At 44.3% G+C, this 24,817-nt stretch overlaps 3 protein-coding genes and 8 non-coding genes across 13 annotated transcripts; 1 reads left to right on the forward strand and 10 right to left on the reverse strand.

The window, feature by feature from the left end:
- Position 1: 1 nt before the first annotated feature.
- On the reverse strand, positions 2 to 73 carry trnaw-cca (transfer RNA tryptophan (anticodon CCA)). Its single transcript has one exon. It is a non-coding gene; the product is annotated as a tRNA-Trp (tRNA).
- Positions 74 to 215: 142 nt separating this feature from the next.
- On the reverse strand, positions 216 to 287 carry trnaw-cca (transfer RNA tryptophan (anticodon CCA)). The gene has a single exon. It is a non-coding gene; the product is annotated as a tRNA-Trp (tRNA).
- Positions 288 to 429: 142 nt separating this feature from the next.
- On the reverse strand, positions 430 to 501 carry trnaw-cca (transfer RNA tryptophan (anticodon CCA)). The gene has a single exon. It is a non-coding gene; the product is annotated as a tRNA-Trp (tRNA).
- Positions 502 to 843: 342 nt separating this feature from the next.
- On the reverse strand, positions 844 to 915 carry trnaw-cca (transfer RNA tryptophan (anticodon CCA)). Its single transcript has one exon. It is a non-coding gene; the product is annotated as a tRNA-Trp (tRNA).
- Positions 916 to 1,057: 142 nt separating this feature from the next.
- On the reverse strand, positions 1,058 to 1,129 carry trnaw-cca (transfer RNA tryptophan (anticodon CCA)). Its single transcript has one exon. It is a non-coding gene; the product is annotated as a tRNA-Trp (tRNA).
- Positions 1,130 to 1,153: 24 nt separating this feature from the next.
- On the reverse strand, positions 1,154 to 8,725 carry dclre1c (DNA cross-link repair 1C, PSO2 homolog (S. cerevisiae)). Of its 2 annotated transcripts, none has more exons than XM_030354388.1 (15): positions 8,469 to 8,725; positions 8,278 to 8,329; positions 8,053 to 8,137; positions 7,781 to 7,840; positions 7,438 to 7,493; positions 7,212 to 7,313; positions 6,818 to 6,890; positions 6,494 to 6,634; positions 6,184 to 6,285; positions 5,781 to 5,920; positions 5,219 to 5,273; positions 4,760 to 4,848; positions 4,442 to 4,539; positions 4,202 to 4,291; positions 1,154 to 3,983 (listed from the first exon to the last, which is right to left on the reverse strand). In XM_030354388.1, exons 1-15 carry the CDS (start codon positions 8,575 to 8,577, stop codon positions 3,118 to 3,120), a joined length of 2,118 nt encoding a protein of 705 aa, XP_030210248.1. In that variant the 5' UTR covers positions 8,578 to 8,725; the 3' UTR covers positions 1,154 to 3,117. The 2 variants fall into 2 exon arrangements, with proteins under 2 accessions (XP_030210248.1, XP_030210249.1); XM_030354389.1 differs by lacking the exon at positions 8,469 to 8,725 and adding an exon at positions 8,419 to 8,438.
- trnaw-cca (transfer RNA tryptophan (anticodon CCA)) lies at positions 1,265 to 1,336 on the reverse strand. Its single transcript has one exon. It is a non-coding gene; the product is annotated as a tRNA-Trp (tRNA).
- On the reverse strand, positions 1,479 to 1,550 carry trnaw-cca (transfer RNA tryptophan (anticodon CCA)). The gene has a single exon. It is a non-coding gene; the product is annotated as a tRNA-Trp (tRNA).
- Positions 1,686 to 1,757, reverse strand: trnaw-cca (transfer RNA tryptophan (anticodon CCA)). The gene has a single exon. It is a non-coding gene; the product is annotated as a tRNA-Trp (tRNA).
- A 171-nt stretch (positions 8,726 to 8,896) lies between the features above and the next one.
- Positions 8,897 to 14,986, forward strand: tmem243b (transmembrane protein 243, mitochondrial b). 2 transcript variants are annotated; one of them, XM_030354396.1, is made up of 6 exons: positions 8,897 to 9,381; positions 9,644 to 9,793; positions 11,211 to 11,571; positions 11,865 to 11,915; positions 12,385 to 12,489; positions 12,677 to 14,986. In XM_030354396.1, exons 3-6 carry the CDS (start codon positions 11,494 to 11,496, stop codon positions 12,794 to 12,796), a joined length of 354 nt encoding a protein of 117 aa, XP_030210256.1. In that variant the 5' UTR covers positions 8,897 to 9,381; positions 9,644 to 9,793; positions 11,211 to 11,493; the 3' UTR covers positions 12,797 to 14,986. The 2 variants fall into 2 exon arrangements, with proteins under 2 accessions (XP_030210256.1, XP_030210257.1); XM_030354397.1 differs by having other exon boundaries at positions 9,647 to 9,793.
- dmtf1 (cyclin D binding myb-like transcription factor 1) lies at positions 14,956 to 24,722 on the reverse strand. The gene is made up of 17 exons (XM_030354392.1): positions 24,599 to 24,722; positions 23,582 to 23,688; positions 23,220 to 23,315; positions 22,698 to 22,783; positions 22,351 to 22,468; positions 21,922 to 21,998; positions 21,396 to 21,553; positions 20,936 to 20,968; positions 20,669 to 20,778; positions 20,058 to 20,286; positions 19,631 to 19,782; positions 19,190 to 19,390; positions 18,512 to 18,588; positions 17,884 to 18,069; positions 17,601 to 17,807; positions 17,350 to 17,443; positions 14,956 to 17,020 (listed from the first exon to the last, which is right to left on the reverse strand). Exons 2-17 carry the CDS (start codon positions 23,679 to 23,681, stop codon positions 16,986 to 16,988), a joined length of 1,959 nt encoding a protein of 652 aa, XP_030210252.1. The 5' UTR covers positions 23,682 to 23,688; positions 24,599 to 24,722; the 3' UTR covers positions 14,956 to 16,985.
- Between the last annotated feature and the right edge of the window lie 95 nt (positions 24,723 to 24,817).

The following is a 24,817-nucleotide window of genomic DNA, read 5'->3' on the forward strand; positions in this document are numbered from 1 at the left end:
CTGACCCTGACGTGATTTGAACACGCAACCTTCTGATCTGGAGTCAGACGCGCTACCGTTGCGCCACAAGGCCGTTTGTTTACTTCTATACATGCTTGAAAGAACGGCATCAGTTACAGCTAGTGAGCCTCAGAATACAGCAAAAAAATAGTAACATTTGAGAAATTATTCCCATTTTGAGAACTCGTCTGCCACAATGTGTTGTACAAATATGCTGACCCTGACGTGACTTGAACACGCAACCATCTGATCTGGATTCAGACGCGCTAGCGTTGCGCCACAAGGCCGATTGTTTGCTGCTATACAAGCTTGAAAGAACGGCATCAGTTACCGCTAGTGAACCTCAGAATACGGCAAAAAAATAATAACAAATGAGAAATTATTCCCATTTTGAGAACCCGTCTGCCACAATGTATTCTACAAATCTGCTGCCCCTGACGTGATTTGAACACGCAACCTTCTGATCTGGAGTCAGACGCGCTACCATTGCCCCACAAGGTCTGAAATACAGCTCTTTAAGACCACTGACATTACCTTCTTTATTGCCAGTAGATAGTGTCTGATAATTGGAATATTATAGTTTCACGGCAGAAACGCTTAGATCATGACTTAAAGAATGACTACTGGAGAATTGCCTGAACTTGACGTGATAACAACACGCAACCTTCTGATCTAGAGAAAGACGCTCGACCGTTGCGCCACAAGGTCTGAAATATTGCTCATCAAGAGCACTGAGATGAAGTTATTTATTGCCAGTAGATATTATGCAAATGTTGGAATATTATAGTTTCACGGCAGAAACTCTTTGATCATGACTTAAAGAATGACTACTATAGAAATACCTGACCCTGACGTGTTTTGAACACGTAACCTTCTGATCTGGAGTCAGACGCGCTACCGTTGCGCCACAAGGCCGGTTGTTTGCTTATACACAAGCTTGAAATAACGGCATCAATTACAGCTAGTGAGCCTCAGAATACAGCAAAATGTTTATAACACCAGAGTAATTATTTCCATTTTGAGAACCCATTTGCCACAATGTGTTCTGTAAATCAGCTGACCCTGACGTGATTTGAACACGCAACCTTCTGATCTGGAGTCAGACGCGCTTCCGTTGCGCCACAAGGCCGTAAATAATACACAATAAGACCACTTACTTGTCGTTATTTATTGCCAGTAGATCGTGTCAGATTAGTGGAAAATGATACTTTCACGGCAAAAACTCTTTGATCAAGATTTACGGACCGTCTAATAAAGACAACCCTGACCCTGACATGATTTGAACACGCAACCTTCTGATCTGGAGTCAGACGCGCTACCGTTGCGCCACAAGGCCGATTGTTTGCTTATATACAAGCTTGAAAGAACGGCATCAGTTACAGCTAGTGAGCCTCAGAATACAGCAAAAAAATAATAACATATGAGAAATTATTCCCATTTTGAGAACCTGTCTGCCACAATGTATTCTACAAATCTGCTGACCCTGACGTGATTTGAACACGTAACCTTCTGATCTGGAGTCAGACGCGCTACCGTTGCGCCAAAAGGTCTGAAATACAGCTCTTTAAGACCACTGACATTACCTTCTTTGTTGCCAGTAGATAGTGTCTGATAATTGGAATATCATAGTTTCACGGCAGAAACTCTTAGATCATGACTTAAAGAACGACTACCATAGAAATACCTGACCCTGACGTGATTTGAACACGCAACCTTCTGATCTGGAGTCAGACGCGCTACCGTTGCGCCACAAGGCCGGTTGTTTGCTTATACACAAGCTTGAACTAACGGTATCAGTTACAGCTAGTGAGCAAAAGAATAGAACAAAAAAGTCGAAAAATTAGAAATGAGGCCCATTTTGAGAGACTGTTTGACACAATTTGTGGATTTTCTATCAATGCTAGTGAGCAACTGAATAAAGAATACATCATTTTTCGACAGAGAAAATGTGAGCAGATTATGAGGTCCAGTTTGGAGAAATCCATACTGGAGATGATCCGACCATTTCTAACAGGCAACCATCTGATCCTGCGCTGACACAAGGTATGAAGGCAACCTTTTTTTAGAACTCAAATCAACCGCAGCTATTGCCACTAAGGAAGCATGAGATTGGTGTAAAAAATCATTTTTTTTGGTAGATTATGAATTTTTTATGTGAGGAACAAATGTTAGAAATGGGATTTGAACACTCTTCTTTTCTCGAGTTAAACAAGATGTCAGACAAGACCGTGTGTTAGTTTGAGGAAATGAATTTAGTTTGATATCATCTGATCTTGACAAGACTTGAATAAGTTAGACAAGACAGATTAAGAACAAAAAAAAGTAAAAACATTCACATAACTTAAAAGATAGTCAGACGATGCCGTCCTACGCGCGCGCGCGCACGCACGCACGCACGCGCACACGCACACACACACACACACACACACCAGGTCTTACCCCGAACTGTCATTTTGAGGTGGCAGGGAGTTCGGTGTATCAAGCAGGTGCACCAACACTACAGATTGATTGAAGGGAGCCATTTAGCTGGAGTTGCAGCCATATGTTAAGCTGCATTTGCAATCAGGTTCAGAGATCAACGGCAGTGAAAGTCAAACACCAAAGAAGGATCACTAAATTGCTGTTCAACATTGATGGTTTGACAGATTAAGGTTTTTTCCTGAAATGTACCGAATCATTTAGTGCTTCATATGGTTGCATAGCATACGCGATAAAATATTACCCACTAGATTCCTGGGGTTTCCAGGTAAACTGAATAGGGTTACAATGTTGGCAACAAGTGTGAATGTATGCGTGCATGTGTGTCTTATTATGTGTAACATGAACATTGGATGAGACCCTTTGGTCCTCAGTGTATCCTTCCCCTGTCTATCTGTGTGAGTGTGCATGTGCATGCTTGGGCGTTTCTCATTTTGGACCCAACCAGACACTATACAACATGGAAGTTTAATACTGAGGTCTAACACCGTCGAGGCATAGCTTTGACATTTGAATGAGCTATTCAGAAAAACTCCTACGCTTATAAAAGCCTAACTCGAGTGCGGTGAGGAGCCGCGAGGTGACATCGCCTCAAAACGAGGCGATGGCACCTCGAACCCTCCCAAATGGAACGCCAAATCACATTGAACCCTGACTTCCTTTCCTGAAGACGGCCACTTCCTCCCCGGAGGCCAATGTCCTGTACAGCGCAGAGAGCTCTTCCTGTTTGGGCGCTTGGGACTCTGGCGTGCACGGGATGTCAAAGTCCGACGACGCTTGAGAGTCTGGCAATTCCGCCCGCTCCCCCGTCCGCACGCTCCGGCTGTCTCCCGGCTCCCTCGGAGACCCGCAATTGTTCGATGGACGGACCCCTGCCCCGCCCTCCTCCTCCTGCTGCTGTGGCTTGGATAGGAGGATCAAGGTGTCGGGCAAAGGCGACGTGCCGCGGTCCGGTCCGACGGGATGGATCGGTGACTTGGGCCGGCGATTGAGGGGAACCGGTGCCCCTCTTCCCGCGCCGCCGACGGCTTCGTCGGCGCTCTCGGCGTCGCTGAAGAGCTCCGGGGTCTGCGAGCCGGTCAGCCTGGAGGGGGAGGAGCTCCGAGCCGAGCAGCAGGACTGGGAGAGGCTGGTGAGGCTGCCCTGGCTGTCGGGCAGCGCGTCCGCCGTGAAGAAGTCGTCCCACTTCGGACGCGGCGGGCCCGCGGCTCGGTCCACAGCCCCGACTCCGCCCTTCCCCTCCGCGACTCCCGTCGTCAGCCTTTCATCTCCCACCTCCTCGTCCGCCTCCTTTCCGGACTCTGCTTCGAGGGCGGGATTAGTCACCGTCTCCCCGTCGTCCCCCGCCTCCTCTTCCTCCTCCACCTCGTCGCCGTCCTCTTCGTCGTTGGACTCGGTGCAGTCTATGTAGCCGAGCATGGAGAGGGAGGCCGTGGCGGCGTGGTCGTTCAGGGGAAACGGTTCCTCTGCTACGGGGATGTCCCTCAAAGTGCTCCCCTCCTTCACTGGAATATAAGTGAACAACAAGCAGGTCATTAAAAACCAGGGCAGGACCAACTTAAATTTAAAACACAGACAATGTTCGCAAGGGCCAACATTTTTGGTATAAAACTATAGAGGAGAATAGACTGTATAATATACATTAAAGAATAGATGAATAACATAATCAACCCAAAAAAAATATGAATAACTTGGTAGTAGTTGAATATAAAAGATCCCTCACCATGGTCCTTCTCTTCCTGGTTCAGTGCCATCTTCTTCCTCATTGGGGCTAAATTCGAACCCTCAAACAGCCCGTCGCCGCTGTCAGAATCTACACATCACACACAAAATGTTGATCCCAAAAATTAAACAAAGAGTTAATTTGGGAGGGCAAGATAATAACCCACCACTGAATGGGTGACAATGGATGCGTATGGTTTTAGGGTGTAGGTGTGTGTGTGTGTGTGTGAGCAGGTCTCACCGTACACAGGTTTCTCTGCCCGGGTGCGTTTCAGCTCTCCTAGGGGTCTGTATAAGAACACTGCTTGCGACGCCTGGTTCCTGCAGAGGGGCCTCAACCTGGACCCCAGTGGATACATGTCGTAATGTTTATTTATCCACCATTTTTAAATACTAGAAAAAATATAGAAAAATGTGATCTGGGCGCATCAGGTCAAAGAGAATATACATAATATTGAATACATTAAATTACTTGATTGGAATGCAAACGTCAGAATTATTTTCTTAGAATATTTTGACAAATTCTCTACGTTTTGTAATAGAAAACAGCTGGACTCACAAATCGGTGACTTCTCCTAGGGTGCGTCCGAGAGGTATCACACTGGGGTAGATGTTGATTGGCTGGAGGTAAGCCAGGAAGTCCTTGAGCTGCGTGATGGAGAGACATTTACTGCAATGTCATTCCTGGGTGACAGTGATGTATTGCAGATAAGTTCATATGAACAAATTACTTGGCTAGTACTTGCCAAGTCACCATCTCTAGTGGCCACTTATGTACTGGGAAAAGTCTATGGGAGTGTATTAAGTGTGAGTAATTCCATTCATTCTGAATAAAGCATTACAAGCAGTAAAATTAATCTTCAAATAAGATCATAGGATCAAATAGGACATACATATTATTGAAAATGTGAAGTCACAACAGTTATTCGCCAAAAACAACTGCTCTGAACACTGTTTTTACATCTTGTACAGTAGGCCAATAGTAGTAATGTAATATACGTTAACATCGTTATAGTACCTCAGAGTAGGACGAGTGGAAGCTGAAGCAAGCTCTGTAGGAACTGCCTCCCGTTCTGGAAAAACACAAACCAACATTGGTATTTCCTCAAATATTACCGTTCCTTTTGAGAAGGAGATTTCAACAAATACGTTGGCTGCAGTCAAAACCCAAAATAAGAAGTACTGTAACAAAGCATTTATTTTATGTGACCATTTTTGTGCATAATGGTAAATCAGTTGTATACAATCTTCTTACAGAGAGTTATGACCCATGGTCGAATGTTAGCGTGTTCTCAACACAAATAACTCTTTCTTTGTGTTGGTCCACCTATAGTTTCTTGGTTAATTGGTCTTCTTTTGAGTTGTTAAGTTGAAATCTTTAACAGGTGTAAGCTGCCTGTAATATGAAGGCCAGCGGGGAAATACCAGAGGCCAACTCCATCAATTTTGCCTGTGTGTCCATTGTAGTTCTGAGTCGTGTTATTTTGTAATCTATAAATGTACTAGCATCTTGGAAGCTGAGGTGGCAGTGGTCGTAACAGGAGAAAGAGAATGTGTGAGACTCCAAAGGGATCTCTTACTTGACGACGACGCTGTTGCTCTTCCTGCTCCTCTCTCCGAACCACATGGTGGACGGTTTGATGCTGATGATGTGAAGCGGTGTGCCGTCGGGGGCAACCGAGCCGCACGGCAACCGGTTGCCAGGCATAAAATCTTCCATCTGAACATGTACACCCAGACACATGGACAGTTTGTTTCCAGTTTGATGGCTGGGAGATGAAAGCAACTTAAATGTGGGAAGAGCATTTATAGAATCCAATTCAAAGGGAACTAGGATTTTAAGGTGTGAGCTAGTCACTTCAGGCTAAACTGACTGGACAAACTATGTGAGTGAGTAGTGAGGCTGCTTCAGTGATCTCAATAGACCAACGGTTCTAACTTACAGGTTGCCTAGCATCATGACCCTGTGTGTGTGTGTGTGACCTTGGGGTAACGGCAAGCGTGGATCTGCACTCTTCGGTCCGTTGTCAGATAGCTCAGAATCTCGGGCATCTTCTTAAACATTTCCAGACAGTTCACGTGGATCTGCCGGACACACACACACACACACACACACACACACACACACACACACACACACACACACACACACACACACACACACACACACACACACACACACACACACACACACACACACACACACACACACGTTTGACCTAAACCATGTCCGAAGGTCGAAGTGTATTATGTAAGTGTGGTTGTCTGTATTAAATGTGTGTTTTGCCGTCACCTGAGTATTGAACTCCTCTCCCAGGTTGGTAAACAGGTATTCGTATCCGTAAGCAGCTTTACAGTTGAGCCACACAACGTGGTAGGCACTCTTGCTGATCCAGTTACCGATCAGTTCTCGTATCCCACTCAAACAGGCCTCCTATTTCACACAAAGATGCACACGCTAATACATATCGTCATCAATAAAATGCACCTATAAGTCCATTCCAAGTACAGATTAAAACCCACCCAAACTCCTCAGCACTGATTTGATGACTCAGTCATTTAAACAAATGTCTTCATTATTTATGTGTATAACATAACATACTAACAGTTCACCTACCCGACTAGGAATCTGGTAGAAGCGGGGATCCATAAAGGTGGTGTCCAGATATACACTCTGGATGTCTTTCACCCTGCGTGCATACAGGAGCAGTATATGAAACACACAGAATAATGTATTGGGTTGCTTAATAAGCAACTGCAAAATGACAGCATAAAACCCCTTCACAGGCACACATCCTAAACAGCAGTAGAGATCTACAGACTGAAAAGGGAAATAGGCAGTTTCAATAAATAAATAAATGAATAGATTTAACAAGTCACAGAGCTGAGTTTGAATCAAATGTGTAGTTTCTGCTTTAGATACTGGCACCTGCAAAATCGTTATATAAAAAAAACGTTTGACGAGAGCGTTGCGAGCCTCGAGATTGAGGGCAGCTGTGTGGGGGTCCTACCTGGTCCCGGAGTGCAGCAGCTCTATGCGAGAGGCGTCCCCCTCGGCCAGCCGGAAGTCTCCCGTGTACAAAACGTTCCCCCTGGACCCTTCCAGCAGAAACCTACACCGACCAAGAAACACAGGTCACGGGTCAGCATTGAGTCGGAAGGCCACGCTGTGCTGTAATGCACCGTGGGTCAGGAGTCTGTCTTTGAGACTTGGAGATTCTGGAACACTGATCTCACATGACAGAGCCCGGACAGTGGCCGGCGGTCAGGAGCGTCACCAGGAGGTCTTCCTTCTGGGAAGCACAGACGAGGAGGAGGAGGAACACCAACGAAACACAGATAAGGAGACTGAAGCTTAACCTCCGACTCAGATGCTTGGAGGTAAATGGTCCCGTTTAGCTATTTTCTACTATAAAAAAAAGGATTTGTGCATGCGAGGGAAAACTGTAGGCTGTTATTCCCATTTGCATTGCGAAAAAACATATTCCTGAGATTATTCATAAAAAGTGTTTTTTGTTGTATGTACGTACATGGATGTAAAAACATACATTCCATTTGTGTGTAAACTCTCTTGTTTTACCTCTCCTGATGCTTCGTCCACCAGGTAGATCTGAGTGGGGCTGTCCAGCTCCAAGGGAACCTACCAAACAACACAGCCTGTCAAATACGGAGAAGGCCTATGTCTTTAAAGTAATGATTGACATACACAAAACCAACTCTAAATTCCTATACACACATAACTTTGTATAAAGGACATGATGATGCAAAAGCCTATTTCATGCTTCTTATTCAATTGTCATCTACCATGGAGGGCAAAAACAAGTGTGTGGCAGTGTGTGGGTGCTTGCTTACAATGCGCTCTTCCCAGAAGGCATATTTGGGATTGCTCAACAGAAGTTCTTTTGTAACAAATGAACAGTAGAGTTTGATAGTTCGACTGGAAGAGAGAAAACAAGGCATGTTATCAGATCACACGCAATGGCTGTTAAGTCCTCAAGAGAACAACGCGCATTTCTAAACCATAGTCAAATAGGTAAGCTCCTTGGATACAGGCTGTTACATCTCCTCTCCCCTCACCTGAATTTAAGTTTCCTCTTTAAGAATGGCCCTTTAAGTCCTCTCATGTGATCTAATGGGGAGCATAACACAGCACAATAAAGAGACATTAACAATTGGGCAACAATTAGGCAATGAAAAGATACCAAGTTTCTTTATTACATTTGTCATCTGCGTGTTAGTTTTGCCGTCATGCCTAGAGAACCTCCCACCTTTGTGACAATGAGAGAGGAAATATGCCCGTGCATGTAAATTATCCTTATCGAAGCGGTCAAGCGAAATGTTTGGATACTCCTTCATCCGACCCGCAAAAGAGCTCATGATTCTGACAATGTCGGAATGCTCTAATCAGTAAAGAATACAACGTCTAATCAGACGAGGAGCCCGCTTTGAAACCTCCCCCCAAAACATAGCTACTTCCTTGTTATGTGTCGTTTGACGGTCTAACCGGCAAGACCGCCCTCTAGCGGCAGATGAATGAATTGGCACGGTTCTCAGAGGGAAAGGAGTCAGGGCCACTCAGAACCACCTTCCTAGCAATCTCCATCAACCACCACATCCACGCACGAGCATTTCTCCAATATATTGCAAGTAATTTTGAATGTTGTTAAAATGGTTTAAGAAACGGATTGCCTATCCAAACCTTCACAACGTCCTGCAAAGTTAACCAACCTATCTTTTGCTAATTTAATTTTCATTTATTTTAGCCGATTCATTCAGAACAAATGCTGAGCCCCATAGGAACACAGCGAGATAGCCAGCGCTGCTTTAACACTGTGCAACATATTGCACTATATAGTAGTGATTCGTAATTGCACTATATCCTAAGCCAATCAGAGTGCTTTTTACATTATATAATCACGCACTGCCTAAGTCATCTATTTGACTTAGCGATTTCTTACGCTAAATACAAGATGAACCTTAAAATAGGGCAATTATGCTATGAGGCTAACGATATGTATCACGCTAATATCATGTGATGGTAACAGTAGGACGTGTTCCGCATCGACCCCTGGGGGGCGGGCACAAGAATATCACTTGACAGTTTTGAGCGTAGGGCCAGGCTAGTCTCCTACGTTAGTGAGAGAGATACCTTCCGTTAGTTCCGTTAGAAAATACAGGCAGGTGAGTAATTGCTTATTATACCTTAAATACCACATTTAACTTCACATGAGATAGGTAACATTATAAAGTCCTGTACTTTTAAGTACCAACGTGGCAAATGTTCTTGAATCTTCATCTCTTTCTGTGTATGAACTATGAAGAGATCGTGACAAAAATGCTGTTTTTACTATATTAAATGAACTCTGTTCACTCTGTAGCCGTTTCCTGCCAACAGTCCTGAGCGTTTATTATCGGCTCACAATTAACCGCACTCGCCTTTTAGCAGCTTGGAGCTGTCCCGGACCGTTCCCTTTAACGGGGACTTGACCCTACTGTGTGTGTCTTCAAACTTCGGTCTGCTACGACCACAGCACCAGTATCATCGGGGAGCCACTTGGACAGACAGACAGAGAGAAAGATCAACACACAGCGGGTGAGTAAGACACAACAACCCATTGGTTTGTTCATACTCTGCCCCGATAGCTGGAAGTGCTTGAAATGCGTGCTAAGCATATAACCAGCCATCACTAGCGGTGGCCTAGAGAAGGTTATGATGGGTTCAGGTGGCTAATGGAAGTCCCTGTGTAAAAAAAATGTGTGTTAAATGTACTTTTGATGCGCGCCCTTTCACAGCAGAGGACCAATATCCTCGTGTTCTTTGTGGACTGAATACATAGTATGTATGTATCTGCAATGTTCCAGGACATTCACAGCCAGACATTAGCCGGGAAGCTATCCACCTACCGGGCTAACCTGATAGACAGTGGGGGGTTTGTTTACCTATCAGTCGCTGTTTAAACATTGGTGGTCCGTCGCTTTTTTTTTTCTTTTTTTGCAAATATCTCTTTTGGAGATATTCAGTAACTGTAGCCATCAACAAAATCATACAAATTGACAGGTTTACATTTACCCTTTTATTTTGCCCTCTGTGTTATAAGGAGGGGGGATTTCATGGAGGCTAATGTAGATGTGCTTTTCCCCCACTTGGGTAAAGTAAGTCGACGGGCTCCATTCATACGCCTTTTGGATCACAAGGTTCCCTTGGAATGTAGCTCTGGGCCAGGTTTAACCTGCCAATAATGAGGCTGTTGTTTTTCCGTATTAGCGTTGATTCTGCTGAGAGAGTTCGTTTTATATACTGCTTTTCCTGTCAACCATGGTCACTCCCCTTTTGGAAAGTGGCGATTCTGCATTAGAAGAAATAGTAAAGTTGTAATGAACAATACAGCCCAAATAAAATAAAACACTTGACATGCTTGCCATGCTTAGTTACCTACTCTGAGGCAACTACTGGTACTCTCATATTGTTCGGTGATGACAAATCGACTCATTTAATTTGTGTTTTGGATGGAAAAGTAAAACATGTAAAAAATATTTGTATACATCCATTCAGGAAACATCTGCGAGATGCACAAACGCATTGCAGTGCGATATAAGCTGAAAAAGGTTAGGCAGATGTCAATAACCCAGTTACAATTTCTGCTCCAAGACCAATGATGAATTAGGGCTATAGAAAGTGTGAATATATTCAACAAGAGGAAGTAAAAGTTAATCTGGATTTTGACTTTGGATACTTCCTGATTCGATACTAAGCTTGTTGGCTAGGCCCATCGTGACTTCGACATACCTTCCTTTGTCGTCCTTAACAGATTTGTGTGAGATCGCATGACTTGGGTGACGTATGTTTTGATTTGCCAAGATAGCCTAACTGATAACCTTGTGTTGCTTCACACCTGACCTCACAATGGGTTACTGACGCAAGATGGAAAAAAATGCAGACGTGCGTCGCATGGCGATCTCTCTTGCATGAACTGCAGTGTATGCTCACTCTTGCCCTCATCCCCACATAGGTAAAGGACCCAGCCGCCCGCCAACCCCTCCCCCCTTCCCCCCCCCTGTCCCCCTCCATCGCCATGACGTCACCCCGAGTGGTCTGTTGACGTCGCCGTTATTTCGGGACGCCCATGGTGCGGCGGCGCGGGGGTGTCCGTCACCAAACGGCATGCGGATCGCCGCTAGCATGAAGCTCGAGTAGCGGCTACCGTCGCTGTCGCCGTCACCCTGTCCATGGGGAGGAGGAGGAGGAGCTGAAGTGTTGGGTCGGGAAGCTCGGCGCCGTCTCGTCTGACAGCCATGGATGACTTCAGCGGTAGGACCTACGGAACCAGTGGCCTGGACAACAGGCCCCTGTTCGGGGAGACATCGGCCTGGGTAAGAGCGAGGACCTCGGGGTGGGTGTGTGGATGTCTGGGTGGTGGTGATGCTGGAGGCGCCGGATGTGTTTCTCAATAACAGCCCTGGATTGTCTATTGTGTCCCATCTGCATGCATGTGACTGTGTGGCGGGACTGTGTGTGTGTGTGTGTGTGTGTGTGTGTGTGTGTGTGTGTGTGTGTGTGTGTGTGTGTGTGTGTGTGTGTGTGTGTGTGTGTGTGTGTGTGTGTGTGTGTGTGTGTGTGTGTGTTCACAAGCTCAACTGCTTCTGTTGACCTCTTTTGCCTTCAGGATCGGATCATCAACGTTGGTGTGGGTGGAGTCACTACTCTGTTTGTCCTGGTGAGTCCTCTCTCTCCCATCATCACTTCCAAGGGCCCTGCCGGGACCAGCCTCGGCTGATGGAAGTATCCAATAGGATTATGCCGTGGCTTGCAGCTAAATATTGTTCGAATATTTTGCGTTTCAGCTCGGAAAATTGTAGGTTCTTTAAAAATAGTAGGGGTGGGAATCTCTTGGCACCTCACGATTCAATTCCGAAAATATTGATTCAATGCAATAATTTTAAATTAAGGTGCTAAAATTATCCCTCTCTGGCAAACAGAATGTTGCAGCACTCAAACAAATGTATAAAAAACAATAACATTTTTTAACAGTATCGTCTATCTATCCGTCACTCATTCTTATCTTTAACCACAGCAGTGACAGGAATTGCTGTGACTGGCGTTAGTGGACAGACTGGCTGAACAAAGTGGACCATTTCCTGCTTTGATAATAACCTCCATGGTGGATTTATTTCCTGCTGTCGTAGGTGACTGTCATCAGTTCTTTTGTGTTCCCATCGCTTCCCCCGAGGGCTCTCAACATTTTCTTTGCGGCCTGTATTCTTCTGATCTGCGGCTCTACGTTACTGCTGGTGAGGAACACACTCACATGTCTCTCAATCACTCACTCACTCACTTCATTGTCGACTGCATTTTGTACATAAGCAAACCTTCTATAATCAATGCTTCCTTTCTGTATTTTTTTTGTTCACCCTCCTTCCCTCTTCATCCCCACCCCTTAATCAATGAATGCTCTTTCCCTGGTCTCTCCCTGCCCAGATCTTCTGGTACCGCCAAGGGGATCTGGAGCCCAAGTTCAGGAAGCTAATCTACTACAAGCTGGCCTCCATCGTGCTGCTGTGCCTGTGTGCCAACCTCTACTTCCACGGGGTCACGTAGGTGTGGCTCTTAAGTGGGACCCATGGACCCCACAGATGGGCGGGCACGCACACGCAGCAATAAGGGGGTCAAAGCAATGGATGGGTGAAGGGTAGAACATTCAGGTGGTTTTACTTGGTGGAAGGTCTCCAACGTTAACCGTGATGTCTACCAATGGAACCAAAGGATAAGAGACCCCCTCTGCATTCTGAGGAACCCGGCGGTTCCAAATGACCAATTCCATTTTTCCAGAGGGAAACTGAAAAGAAATGAAGCAAAGGACTTGGTGAGACCACTCGAGAGGAACACTGCCTTAAATGCGTTGCACACACCGCGACCACCACGCACGCGCGAGTGAGTGAGTGTGTGTGTGTGTGTACCGGCCAGTACACTTGCGGACAGTAGCTCACGTGACTCTTGATCATGTGCACTTCAAGGATCTTTCATAATTACACCAGGGGACCGTTGCGGGTGTAGTATATAAGTCTACATCAGTTTTAGATGTAGCCCTGTTTACAACAATGACACACGTTAAAGATCATGGTGACTCTTGAGAAGGCTGGGTCGAGTATTGCTTGATCCAGTCAACATTGATGACTTTCAGACTCTAGAGGCATCGCCGGTGCCACGTAAATCCCATTGGCAGACTTAATTGTGATCCCTAAACCACAATGGCTCATCCCCCAAATGATGACTATGCACACGTCCAACTACTCTGTGAAGGAGTATTTCTTTGGTACTGTTATAGCACACTAGCTAAAGATAGACATATAGTCTTCCGGTTCTCATTTCTAATTTTACATGGAGGCCGTCTGTTCTTCCCATTGCAACAGATAAGAAACAGGGTACATTCTACATAATGTTTTCTTATTCCTGTCCCATAATCATAAATGTATCTAATCAATCTTTCCAATGGTGCACATGCCATATTACGTTGGCTGCCAATGCTTGCACCAAACGGAAGCTGTGCCCAACACCTATGTTATTTTAGCCATATGAGCGTGCATGTCCACCCCCAAGCTCTTTATAACCTTCTCTCACTCAGGCCAAAGCACTGCATCTGTGCACACTGTAGCACCAATGATCATTATGAAGTAAAGGAACCCATACACATCCCATCCCAGTCATCTTTAAGTAAAGCTGCATTTCACAGGGTCTTGAAGGATCGATTACAGAGCTCTGCTCCATATTTTGCGATCTCCATGATCAGATCAATCTATTTTTGCACTTCACTTGATATACATATATATATATATATATATATATATATATATATATATATATATATATATATTGCCATATTTCTCTTTGTGTATGTGGCTGTATTGCTCCTAGTCACATTCTTGATATTAAAATATTAATAAATGTAGTCCCACAGCATTTATTCGGAGCAGTGGACAGTTGGGTGCTTAGGAATAACCCAGACTCTCGCTTTGTTTCTTAAGATAGTCTACCTGAATATGAAAGATATGCTGAAAGGACACAGCTATGATGTGTGCCTTGGTTAGCCAAAGCACACCTGGACGTCATGATACACCTTCATGTTGTAATGCTTCAAATCAATGCAAATGTTAATTTGTTTTTCGGAAGTACTTCAATTAGAATTTCTACTTTTGCATTTCAATACACTAATTTGAACACTGTGGAAACCCTGACCAAAATAATTTGTTCTTAGGCAAGTGGTAACCTTTACCTACCAACTAGTAAAGCCAAAATAAAGATGGATTTGTTTGAGGAAATTTGAATATGAAGAGCGTGAATGCTACCTATGATTTGAAATTAACAGCCCTGAAGAGCACCATAGCAAATATATAATTTAATCATGTCAATGTTTCCTTTGCAAAAATCTTTGCAAATTCTGTGCTAACCGTACATGTTTTATCACAAGTTGACTTTATAAGTCTAGGACCAAATCAGCATGTTATTCTCACCAATGTTCTGTTCAGTGATAAACGTTCTGCCACAAGGCCATCAGTGGCCAATCTTAAGTTTGATTCAAATGGGGAACCATCAGAAGACACAACGACCTAGGGATTGTCAGAAACCATTTGCTGCTTTCTACTCGACATTTTATGGAATTAAGACTCCTGTACCCTGTGTTTATAACTCAACACTTTTTGGTCTTCTAAATATTGTAAGATAATATTCCATGTAGGAAGCACAAGACCTCAACGAAGTGACACAATAAAACTCATTCTTTATTATACAAAACAGTTTCACATGGACTTGTTTTTCTGCCAATGTTTTCCTCTCTGGTGTTGACACCTAGGTGCGAGACTAACTTGCAGCAAATGTTCCTTGAGTCTGCACGTGCACAAGCAACTCAAATGACCACTGGCTGTTTAAAAAAAAAAAAAAGGGTTAGGATGACCTGTAGTGGTTTGATATGGTAATGCATTAATGATAGGAGCCAATGTTTTCTGAACCAAATGTGGTCTTTTGGTCAGTGGCAATAGGTTTGTCAGCATTGGAGCTTAGTTAAGAAGTTATTTTTAAGGACATTTGTATTCTGAAAACATTTTTTTATAGTAACAAAAAGGGTGTAATGCTATGCTTGTATGTTTGCCAGAATATATATTTTTGAAAGTTGACCAAGTTGTCCCCATAGTGTATTTTATATACCACATTATTTCTGATCTCCAGTTACCAAATCTTTTCTTCTCAGCCTTAAAATTGAGCTTGTTGAATTATCACTTATTCCCAGTTTTGTATTACAGTTCTCAGGTTTCCATCAATGTATTGTTGTATTGTACATCCTGCTGGTGTACCTGCCAAACAATTCCATACACAAATTCCAAACACTTCCACATTTCCCCAATATTTGTTGTTTCATCCCATTAGAAATACGTCAAATACATGTGTCCAAAAAAATTAAAAAGTAAATTTGTTCTGTAACACTTACTATCTAGTCCTCACCGCTAGCTATGAAAGTTCATCAGCCATACACTTGTGGGGTTAGGTCGAAGGTGATAAATCACTTGTTTCGTAATGCAACAAGAACTAACCTAGACAAACCACTAGCTTCTAGGCACATGCCTGTTTAGGGACCATGTAAAAAAATCCTATGCATTTTTTTTTTTTTTTTACTATTTATATATTACACACACACACACACACAGAGGGACATACATAAATACATAATGATTTTAACTCACTCATAGGAACTTCAACAGTTGGTGGTGTTGAACCAGCAACCTTTTAATTTGTTCTTACCCAACTGTCATGGAATGTTTCTACTCCCTGTGTCAATTTAAGACTGGGTCATAAATCAAGACCTTATCATGATGTCTCAATTGATTACATGACACTTTTTAACCCTAAAATGGTCAAAACAGTCTGCCTAAAATTGCTATATACTTCATGTCCCTCAGTTGGATTGAGTAAAGTGGATTCTTGATGGATATTCAATTCATGATCACATTAGCGTCCTGCCCTTATTCAGAATACGTTAATAACATGGACTGCAAGGTTCTGATGAATATAGCAGGATTGAGACAACACTTGACGTTTAAACCCTGAATCCAGATTATTCCAAAAGTATTTATATTCAGAGACATGTATGAAGACAAAAATAACCCTTAACCAACCTGAACTAAAGTTTTCAGACTAGAAACATGAAAAGGGGGATTATAAATGGAATAATTCCATAAGCAACACTATATGAACACCTTCGTCGAAATGCAGTCTTAGATTAAGAATAACATTAATCGTCAAAAAAAACACACGTCCAAGTCCATGTCAATCAATGTAAACAACATTTCCAATTGAACGGATTACTCAATACCTTAAGCAAAATAGTACGCTATTAGCACCAGAGTCTATCAACGCTAATAAAAGTTGTATGTTTTTGCAACGTCATAGAAATAATGAAAAAGAGAAAGGAAGAATCGTTAAATGGTTGGCGTTAACTTAAAGCTATAAATACGTATGCAGACAGGGTTAGGGCTACTGGTGACCTGATTTAGCGACATGGCAAGTGTTTATCAGGTGCTAGCAATAACATTGCTTCCCAATGGGGTTTCAGTTGTGAAGCTTGGTTACTTTGCTATGCTGGGGAAAAAAAAACAAATGAAATAGTAGAAAGGAAATGTAGTGAATTCGGATGACTCCTGAGTTTCTTTTGTTTGTGGGGGGGGACAACCTCTCGTCTTCAGTCAGGTCTGGTGTTGAGGTGTCAGCGGAACGGGGGTGTCCACCCCCGCCACGCCACTCAGTCTGATCCTTCCTGGTTCTCCAGGATCGGATCTGACGACGGGAGAAAAGCCCGGAAACAAAAATTTAGTGAAGAAGCGAGCGAGCGAGTGCATGAAGTGAACAAGAACAGTGTTTGTGTTGGAGGTAAAGGATACCATCACAATATTGCAGTTAGTTTGATAAGATATTGCATTAGTGGTTTCCATAACTGGCTTTATGGAAATTGACGTTCTACTTTTGATGCGTCTTAAACCAGCAGGTCCAAGGATGATCTCATGTTCAACCGGGCGACAGCCAAGCGGTCCTCAGCCTGACACTGGCGTGTATGTGTTAGTGCGTGTGTGCGGTTGTACACGTGTGTCTGTGCTTGTGTGTTTTACCTGTCAGTGTGCTGCTGATGGGTGCAGAGACAATCAGCACAGTGCTGCCGGGGGCAAGGGCAGAGGTCTCCTCAACAGAAGTGGAGCTCAGGACCTGAAGCAGACATTGCCACAAATATTCTCCACCAATACAATACATTATCTATAAATACGATGAATGTTATTTTGATCCGATTCCTTTGAAAGGACTTATTGTTCAAGGTTCGAAGTTAACGTATAGTGGTAGAAAAACAGCCAATCATAGTCGCTACCTTGTCAGCAAAGCCGTCTGTCATTGGCTGAGCCTCCGATGAAACACACTCCTCACCAACGAGGAGGCTGGAGGCCTCTAGCCCCACCCCCTGTTCCTGTCCCGCCGTCTCCACAATCAGCTGTGATTGGCCGAGGGGATCCGAGGAGGAGGCGTCAGAGGTCACCGTCTGGATGATGACCCCGTCACTGGAGCAGAGGCCCTCCGCCTGCGACGAAATAAAAAGTTCATGACAGACAGACAGACAGACAGACAGACAGACAGACAGACAGACAGACACTTACGGACAGGCTGTGTAGGATGATCTGGTGCTCAGGCGAGGAGGGCGAGGAGCTTGTCGTCAGGGTGACGGTGCTGTTGCTGCCCAGGCCGAGAGGCAGGCCCTGACTGGTGGACAGACTGAGGCCCTGATTGGACGTGGTCTGGAGGTAGTAGGTCCCGGGCGTGCCGGTGGGCTGCAGGTGAAACGACTAAAGGGAGAAAAAGAGAGAGATTCATTCATTAATAATGATAATCAATTATGAATGTTCTTTTTCACTATATATATATATATATATATATATATATATATATATATATATATATATATATATATATATATATATATATATATATATATATATATATATTTATATAACGGCGTTTAACTATATTTTATGTTTGTATATAATATTTTTATATTTTTTATTTATCCATTTTACGTTTGTGTTTGGGCAGGTTGAAGGCATTTTCCATGCCGTGAGGGAGATAGAGAGAACCTAATATCAGCATCTCACTGTGTTGGGTCATCCACCACCACTTGGGCTGTGAATTAATAATGAGGAGTTTCATCGTTTCCCGTAGACCACAGTGAAACCTGCACTATGCAACTGTAAAGTGTGTGCGTTTGCGTGTGTGTGTGCACGTGTTCACCGGTAGGATCTCGAAGGTCTGCAGGGCTCCGGTGTTCAGGGTGATGGTGTCTCCGTCGCCGGGGGCAGCAGAGCCGTCTGAGGGGATGGGGGGGGGGGGGGAGGGGGTTATGACTAAGAAGTAGGGGTATCTCTGACAGGCAGGTAAATAATGTCATTCAGAACGATTCGTTCATTCTGTTCAGTGGATCTGCTTAACACTGTTTTTACGTTTAGCCATTTAGAAGATGTTGAAACTGGTTTCAGTTCCAGTTCTTCAAGGAAACAGCAAAAATAAAACCACTACAAGCTTTCACTCGCCCTAACACATTTTTCTGGTTTAATAACGACCACATTAACAGCAATTGAGCTTATGAATATAAATAGCTCAATAAGGGTGACATATTATACCGCCAGGTGCGAGTGTGATTAGCCGTTACAAGCAGTTTTGAAAATCTGCCTCTTATGACATCACAAGAGGGCGTGTCCACCTAGATGTGTGCTGGATACATCAGTCTACCAGCCCACCCAGTGGACTGTAGCAAATCTGGCTCATCTATCCGTCACACAGGTGGACACGCCCATCTGTGATGTCAGAAGAGGCCCGTTTTCAAAACGGCTCGTACCGGCTAACCACACTCACACCTGGTGGTGGCTAGTGTCGCCTTTTGACGTTTCGGAGCGTGCGACGCGGACCCACCGAGGTGTGTGATCTGTAGGGGGATCTGGACCGGGATCTGCAGCGCTGCCACCGAGCTCGCTGACGCCCCGTCGTCCCCGCCGACGGCGCCGCCGCTCTCGTCCAATCGCGCCACTCGCAGCGCGGCCGAGGAGGCGGGACTCCCCGTGCCGGCGTTGGCCTGGGAGGACTCCATCAGGTCCTGCAGGACTTCCAGTAGGACTGGGGGGGGAGACACAGAGAGAGACAGAAGGAAGAGAATGAAACCAGATTCCCTTTCCCATATGGCGTTATTGACACACACACATAAACACAGACACTCAAACCATCAAATCAATGTGAAACAAAGTTAGCAGTTTATCTCCAAGTCACGGTTAATTATAAGGACAGCTCAGAATAGAAACGTTTTTTGTACCAAACATCAATGTTTGGTACATTGCGATTGGCTGCTGGCGGTCTTACGGCTGAAGGGGATCTCCTTGTGATTGGACACTTGTCTCTTGATGTTCCACCACTTGGAGCGCAGCCACTGAGGCGAGCGCACGCTGCTCCAGCCCCCGGCTAGCTCCTCCCACCGCAGCTCGTTCTCCTCCTCCACCTGCATCTCCATGATCCTGGAGGGGAGCCACACACACACACACACACACACACACACACACACACACACACACACACACACACACACACACACACACACACACACACACACACACACACACACACACACACACACACACACACACACACACACACACACACACAGCATGTTTAATCGGACACATAAAATGAACTTGAATTCGGTGCATCTTCCCACGTGTGAACCCCCCCTACCCCCCAGGTGTGCCCCAAAACCCCCACTTAGTCATGCATCCCCCCCCCCCCCCCGTACCTGCGCACCAGGCCCAGGTCGTCCTCCTTGGTCCACTCGGTGCCCCCGCTGTGCTTCCAGTTGAGGTAGTTGAGCCACTTGGAGCGGCACTGCTTCTCCGAGCGCGAGCGCACCCTCTCCGCCACCGAGGCCCAGGACACGCCCCCGGTGACGGCCACGCCCGGCGACACCCCGGCCATCTCGTACACCACCTCGGCCAGCCGCCGCTCCTCCTCCTCGCTCCACTTGCCTGGATAGATATATATATATAGATATATATATATACGGTATATATGATTTTTTCAATTGTATTTGTTTTATTCATAAAATGTGAGAAATAGAACAGCTGGATACAATTTTGTACAGTATTTTCGATTGGACCGTTTTCTACATTTTGAGTAATTTTTGAAGGGGACAATTCAAGTTGTCAGTTACAAATTGTTTATTTTGGAGAGAAATGCTGAATAAATGCATCTTGTTTTCAAACCAAGAGATTATTGTTTGAATAATCGTGATTTCAAAATTGACCAAAATAATCGTGATTATGATTTTCTTTCCATAATCGAACAGCCCTAGTGTGTACCCACACCCAGTTGGTGAGGATATGAGTGAGAGAGTGAGTGAGTGAGTACCCGTGTTGCAGGTGTCCTTCATCAGCCGACAGCGGTCCTTGACAGACGAGGCGCTGCGGCCCAGTACCGCCCCGATGGTGGCCCAGTCGTTACCGTGCTTCTTCCTCAGCCTGGGACACGGACAGACACAGACACAGACACAGACACAGACACAGACACACACACACACACACACACACACACACACACACACACAGACAGACAATAAACACATATTTCGTATCTGACATTTGGTATTAAAGCAGAGATATAAAAGCCGCCACTCACGTTTTTAGTTTCTCGATCTCTCCATGGGTGTACCTTCCGGAAGAAAGGAGGGGAAAGAAAGTGCAGCCGTTAGATCTCCTGTACTTCAGTAGCAACGGGGCACAGACTAAATGGACCAACTGTCCAACTGTCGGAGATGCAAATGAACACAGCCACACTTTCTAGGTATGTCTTTGTTTTTAAGTCTTTGATTTATTTTTATGCTTTACTATAGAATGACAAAGAGAGGACGGTATGGGAGATAGAGGGGAGGACATGAAGCAGAGGTCCACGGTTAGGATTCAGCCCCGGGTCGCTGCGTTCAGGATGGGCCTTAGTGTTCTGCGCTCTACCCGGTGAGTCACCGGGGCGCTCCCAGTTTCTAGGTATTTCTGTCATCCTGACCCCAGCTTCTCTGACTCAAACACCCGGCAAACCGCGCACGCCGAAGCCCCCGCCGCTCCGAGCGCCGAACACTTACTTGCCCACGTGGTTGCTGTTGTCGTACATGCGCAGCACGCGGCGGTACACGGCGAACAGCGGCCGGTTCAGCCCCCAGGCCACGCTGCGGTAGAAGTCCTTCCGCTCCTCCTTGGACATCTCAAAGATGATCTCCGCCGGGTCCTCCATACCACGGTTCTGTGACGCGCACGCACGCACGCACACACGCACAGACACACACACACACACCTTGATTAATGACAATAACATTATTATTTGGTAGGATTGACAAGACTGGGTTAAATAATCGATTGATGAAATACGTAATTCCGGTTCTTTGGTGGTATAGAAACAATTAAAAACTAAAGACAGAGAGGTCAATTACATGGCCAAACATCACAATAATAGGATTACTTAGAACATTTTTCATAAAGAAAAACAATACTTTACTTTATCAAATGTATATCCACGGCTAATGAAATAATTTTTTCCTTGAAGAAGACATGAGGCCGCCGTCTTTTATTCCCAAACCTCCCAATGTTGGGTCCTCAGAACGCCCGGCCTACCTTCACGTAGCGCGCGATGTTGCTCATGAGGATTTCAACCTCCTCCTTGGACCACATGCCCTGCTTCCACGTGTGGCCTACACAACGCAAAACACACATTGAGTTTCTTCTACCGACGGTTCATCCGTCTTTAAAAGAACCCACCCTGCAGATCTGTCTCGTCTATTTCGAAACGAAGGGACTAGAAAAAAAATTATATATATACACATTAAAAAATAAATAAAAAACAGATGGTCATTCTTACTAATTCAAAGTAATTTAGACCATAATTTTTAGACCCTGGTATCCAAAGTGACTTACAGTGGATCTTACATAATGTCATTGAGGAGCAAAGCAAGTAAGAGTAGGCTGGTGATATCAGGGATCAAACCACAGTACAATGCTACCACTCTAGTAAGACACACTGTGTGTATTTGTGTGTGTGTGTACCTTTATTGGCCAGCGTGTCTTTGTCCTCCTTAGTGGTGAACCAGGCCTGGCTGACGGGCGACACGTCATCGCTGGTCTTCTCCTGAGAAGGCAGGGACTCTGCTTCCACCTGCAGGATCTACACACACACACACACACACACACACACACACACACACACACACACACACACACACACACACACACACACACACACACACACACACACACACACACACACACACACACACACACACACACACAATTAAGAGACAAAATTCCACTAATACATTTAAAGCTACCTTCGTTTTTTATTTGGGACAAATAAAAAAAAAGCTACTCAGCCTAGCTGCTTGGCTTCCACGTACCTGAATCTGCGCTACACTCCCCTCCGTGAGGTCACTGTCCGCCGTGGCGGTCATGGTCAACTCAAAGCTCTCGTCATTCTCTGACACTTGGGGATGGAGGACCGAGGGACAGAGCCAGACAGATAGACAGACTGATGTTATTGGATTTATTCTCAGCAAATTGGAAATACATCTCTATAATTATTCAGGCATATTATATCAGGCTTTAGTCCTCAACCTCAAGTCCTCACAATATTGATTACAGTAGAGCCCATTAAACCTATTCATTCCTTTATACAAGGAATGATAAGGGCGTCTTCCCTAAAAAAACATAATTAAACAGCTGCTGAGAGTTAATACCTTTACTTTTACCTTTATGTTACCTTTATGTGAAAACCAGATCAATGGACATTTTCCAGTTGAAAGCCCCTATCAAGCTGATTCTTATAATATGTAAAGCACGATCAAATTACTTTTCTAGCGATGTGAACATCTGTACGAATCCCTCGATTCGTGGGTTATGAAAGATAGTGTGTTTCTCACGAGGTTGGTGGACCACTGTGAACTGTGCTTCCTCCGAGTCCTCCTGCTCGTCTGTGGTCAGGCGGATCTTCTTCTGAAGAGGCTCAGAAGCCTCGTCTACACACACAGACACACATTATTTCCACAGAGCCGAAATGACGATAGCAAATACAATCATTCCAATATAACTGTCATCATTACTATTATATTGTATTTTGTATTTACTGTCCAACAAATTAATATAATAGCAAATCAATTAATATGAATATATGTTCAACTGATTCTAAGAAAAGCTACGAAAAATGTGTGTGTGTGTGTGTGTGTGTGTGTGTGTGTGTGTGTGTGTGTGTGTGTGTGTGTGTGTGTGTGTGTGTGTGTGTCACCATTAGGAGGGCAGTGCAGTATGAGGCTCCCATCGATGTCCCGGGTCAGCGTGACAGAGTTGACCGTCTGTAGCGTTATTTCCTCTGCCTCCGCGCTCATAGTTTACCTAGCAACAGAGAAGATAAATCTAAGTGATGACATCATCATAAACTGATGACACTGGGTCCACTTTAAGAATGAGATGGGGATTTTTTTTTTTTTACCAATATGTTAGATGAGCTAGACACTGATCCACTGATCCACAATCCTATCCCAGAGATAGGATTGTGGTTAAGCATATGATAATTGCAATTGTAAGCTCATTTATAAAATAATATTGACACCCCTAATATCAAACTAATGTGAGTGGCTGTTTGTTTTGGTCTGTTTTGTTTTACTGGAAGGGTGAATAATACCTTCAATGATGATCATAAACATAATGATTGTATAACTTGTACCTTGCAAACCTGAAACAGTACTTTGCCACCTTCATAGAAGTTAATATTTTTTGTGTTTGCAATCAATTATTAAGAGCAGACTTAGTTTGAAATGGATATTTCAGATGAAAAGGAGGGCGATTTAAGCTTTTTAATATCTTTAAAAAGGGTGTTATTCCGAGTAGAAAATATGCAACCAATACTAGAGCAGTTATTGAATGGATTGCTGTGGATGGAAGTGAAATACTAGATTGTAACTTTATGTAGGTCTAAAACATCAACATCGTGTTTTTTTGCCATTGCCATTCGGCCGCAAAATCGTGTATTAATCTAGATGTATCACGTCCAAATGTAAATACTGCTATACCACTATAACAATTGTCATCCAAGTAGCCAGCCGGCTAAATGAAAGAAGACGAAATGAAAACAGCGACGCCATGTTATTGCACAAGGTGATGCTTATGGCGATTGTGCGCTATTGATCATGTCGACATATCTGCGGTTTGGTAGTCAGTTCTTCCGAACCGAGCGTATGTATAAAGCTGCTCTGCTTCAGATCCCAAACAGAAAGTGGATTTTAGTTTTGATTTGGCTACTTACTTCCTGTTTTTGGTCCGGGGACTTCGAGGGGACCAGGATGAAGGCAAATGCCAGGATGGAGGCTCGGCCGTCTGAAGGCCACGGGGTTGCCAGATAAGTAGGGTACGAGCATGATAAGATAAAACAATTATCGATTTTTCTTCTTATTATCAATATTTAATTGTTTTATGCTTCTATTTATGTGTGTACCCTTGACACACATGTCGTTTGCATCCTATT

The sequence above is a fragment of the Gadus morhua genome, chromosome 4 (genome assembly GCF_902167405.1).
Source record: "Gadus morhua chromosome 4, gadMor3.0, whole genome shotgun sequence".
NCBI lineage: Eukaryota > Metazoa > Chordata > Actinopteri > Gadiformes > Gadidae > Gadus > Gadus morhua.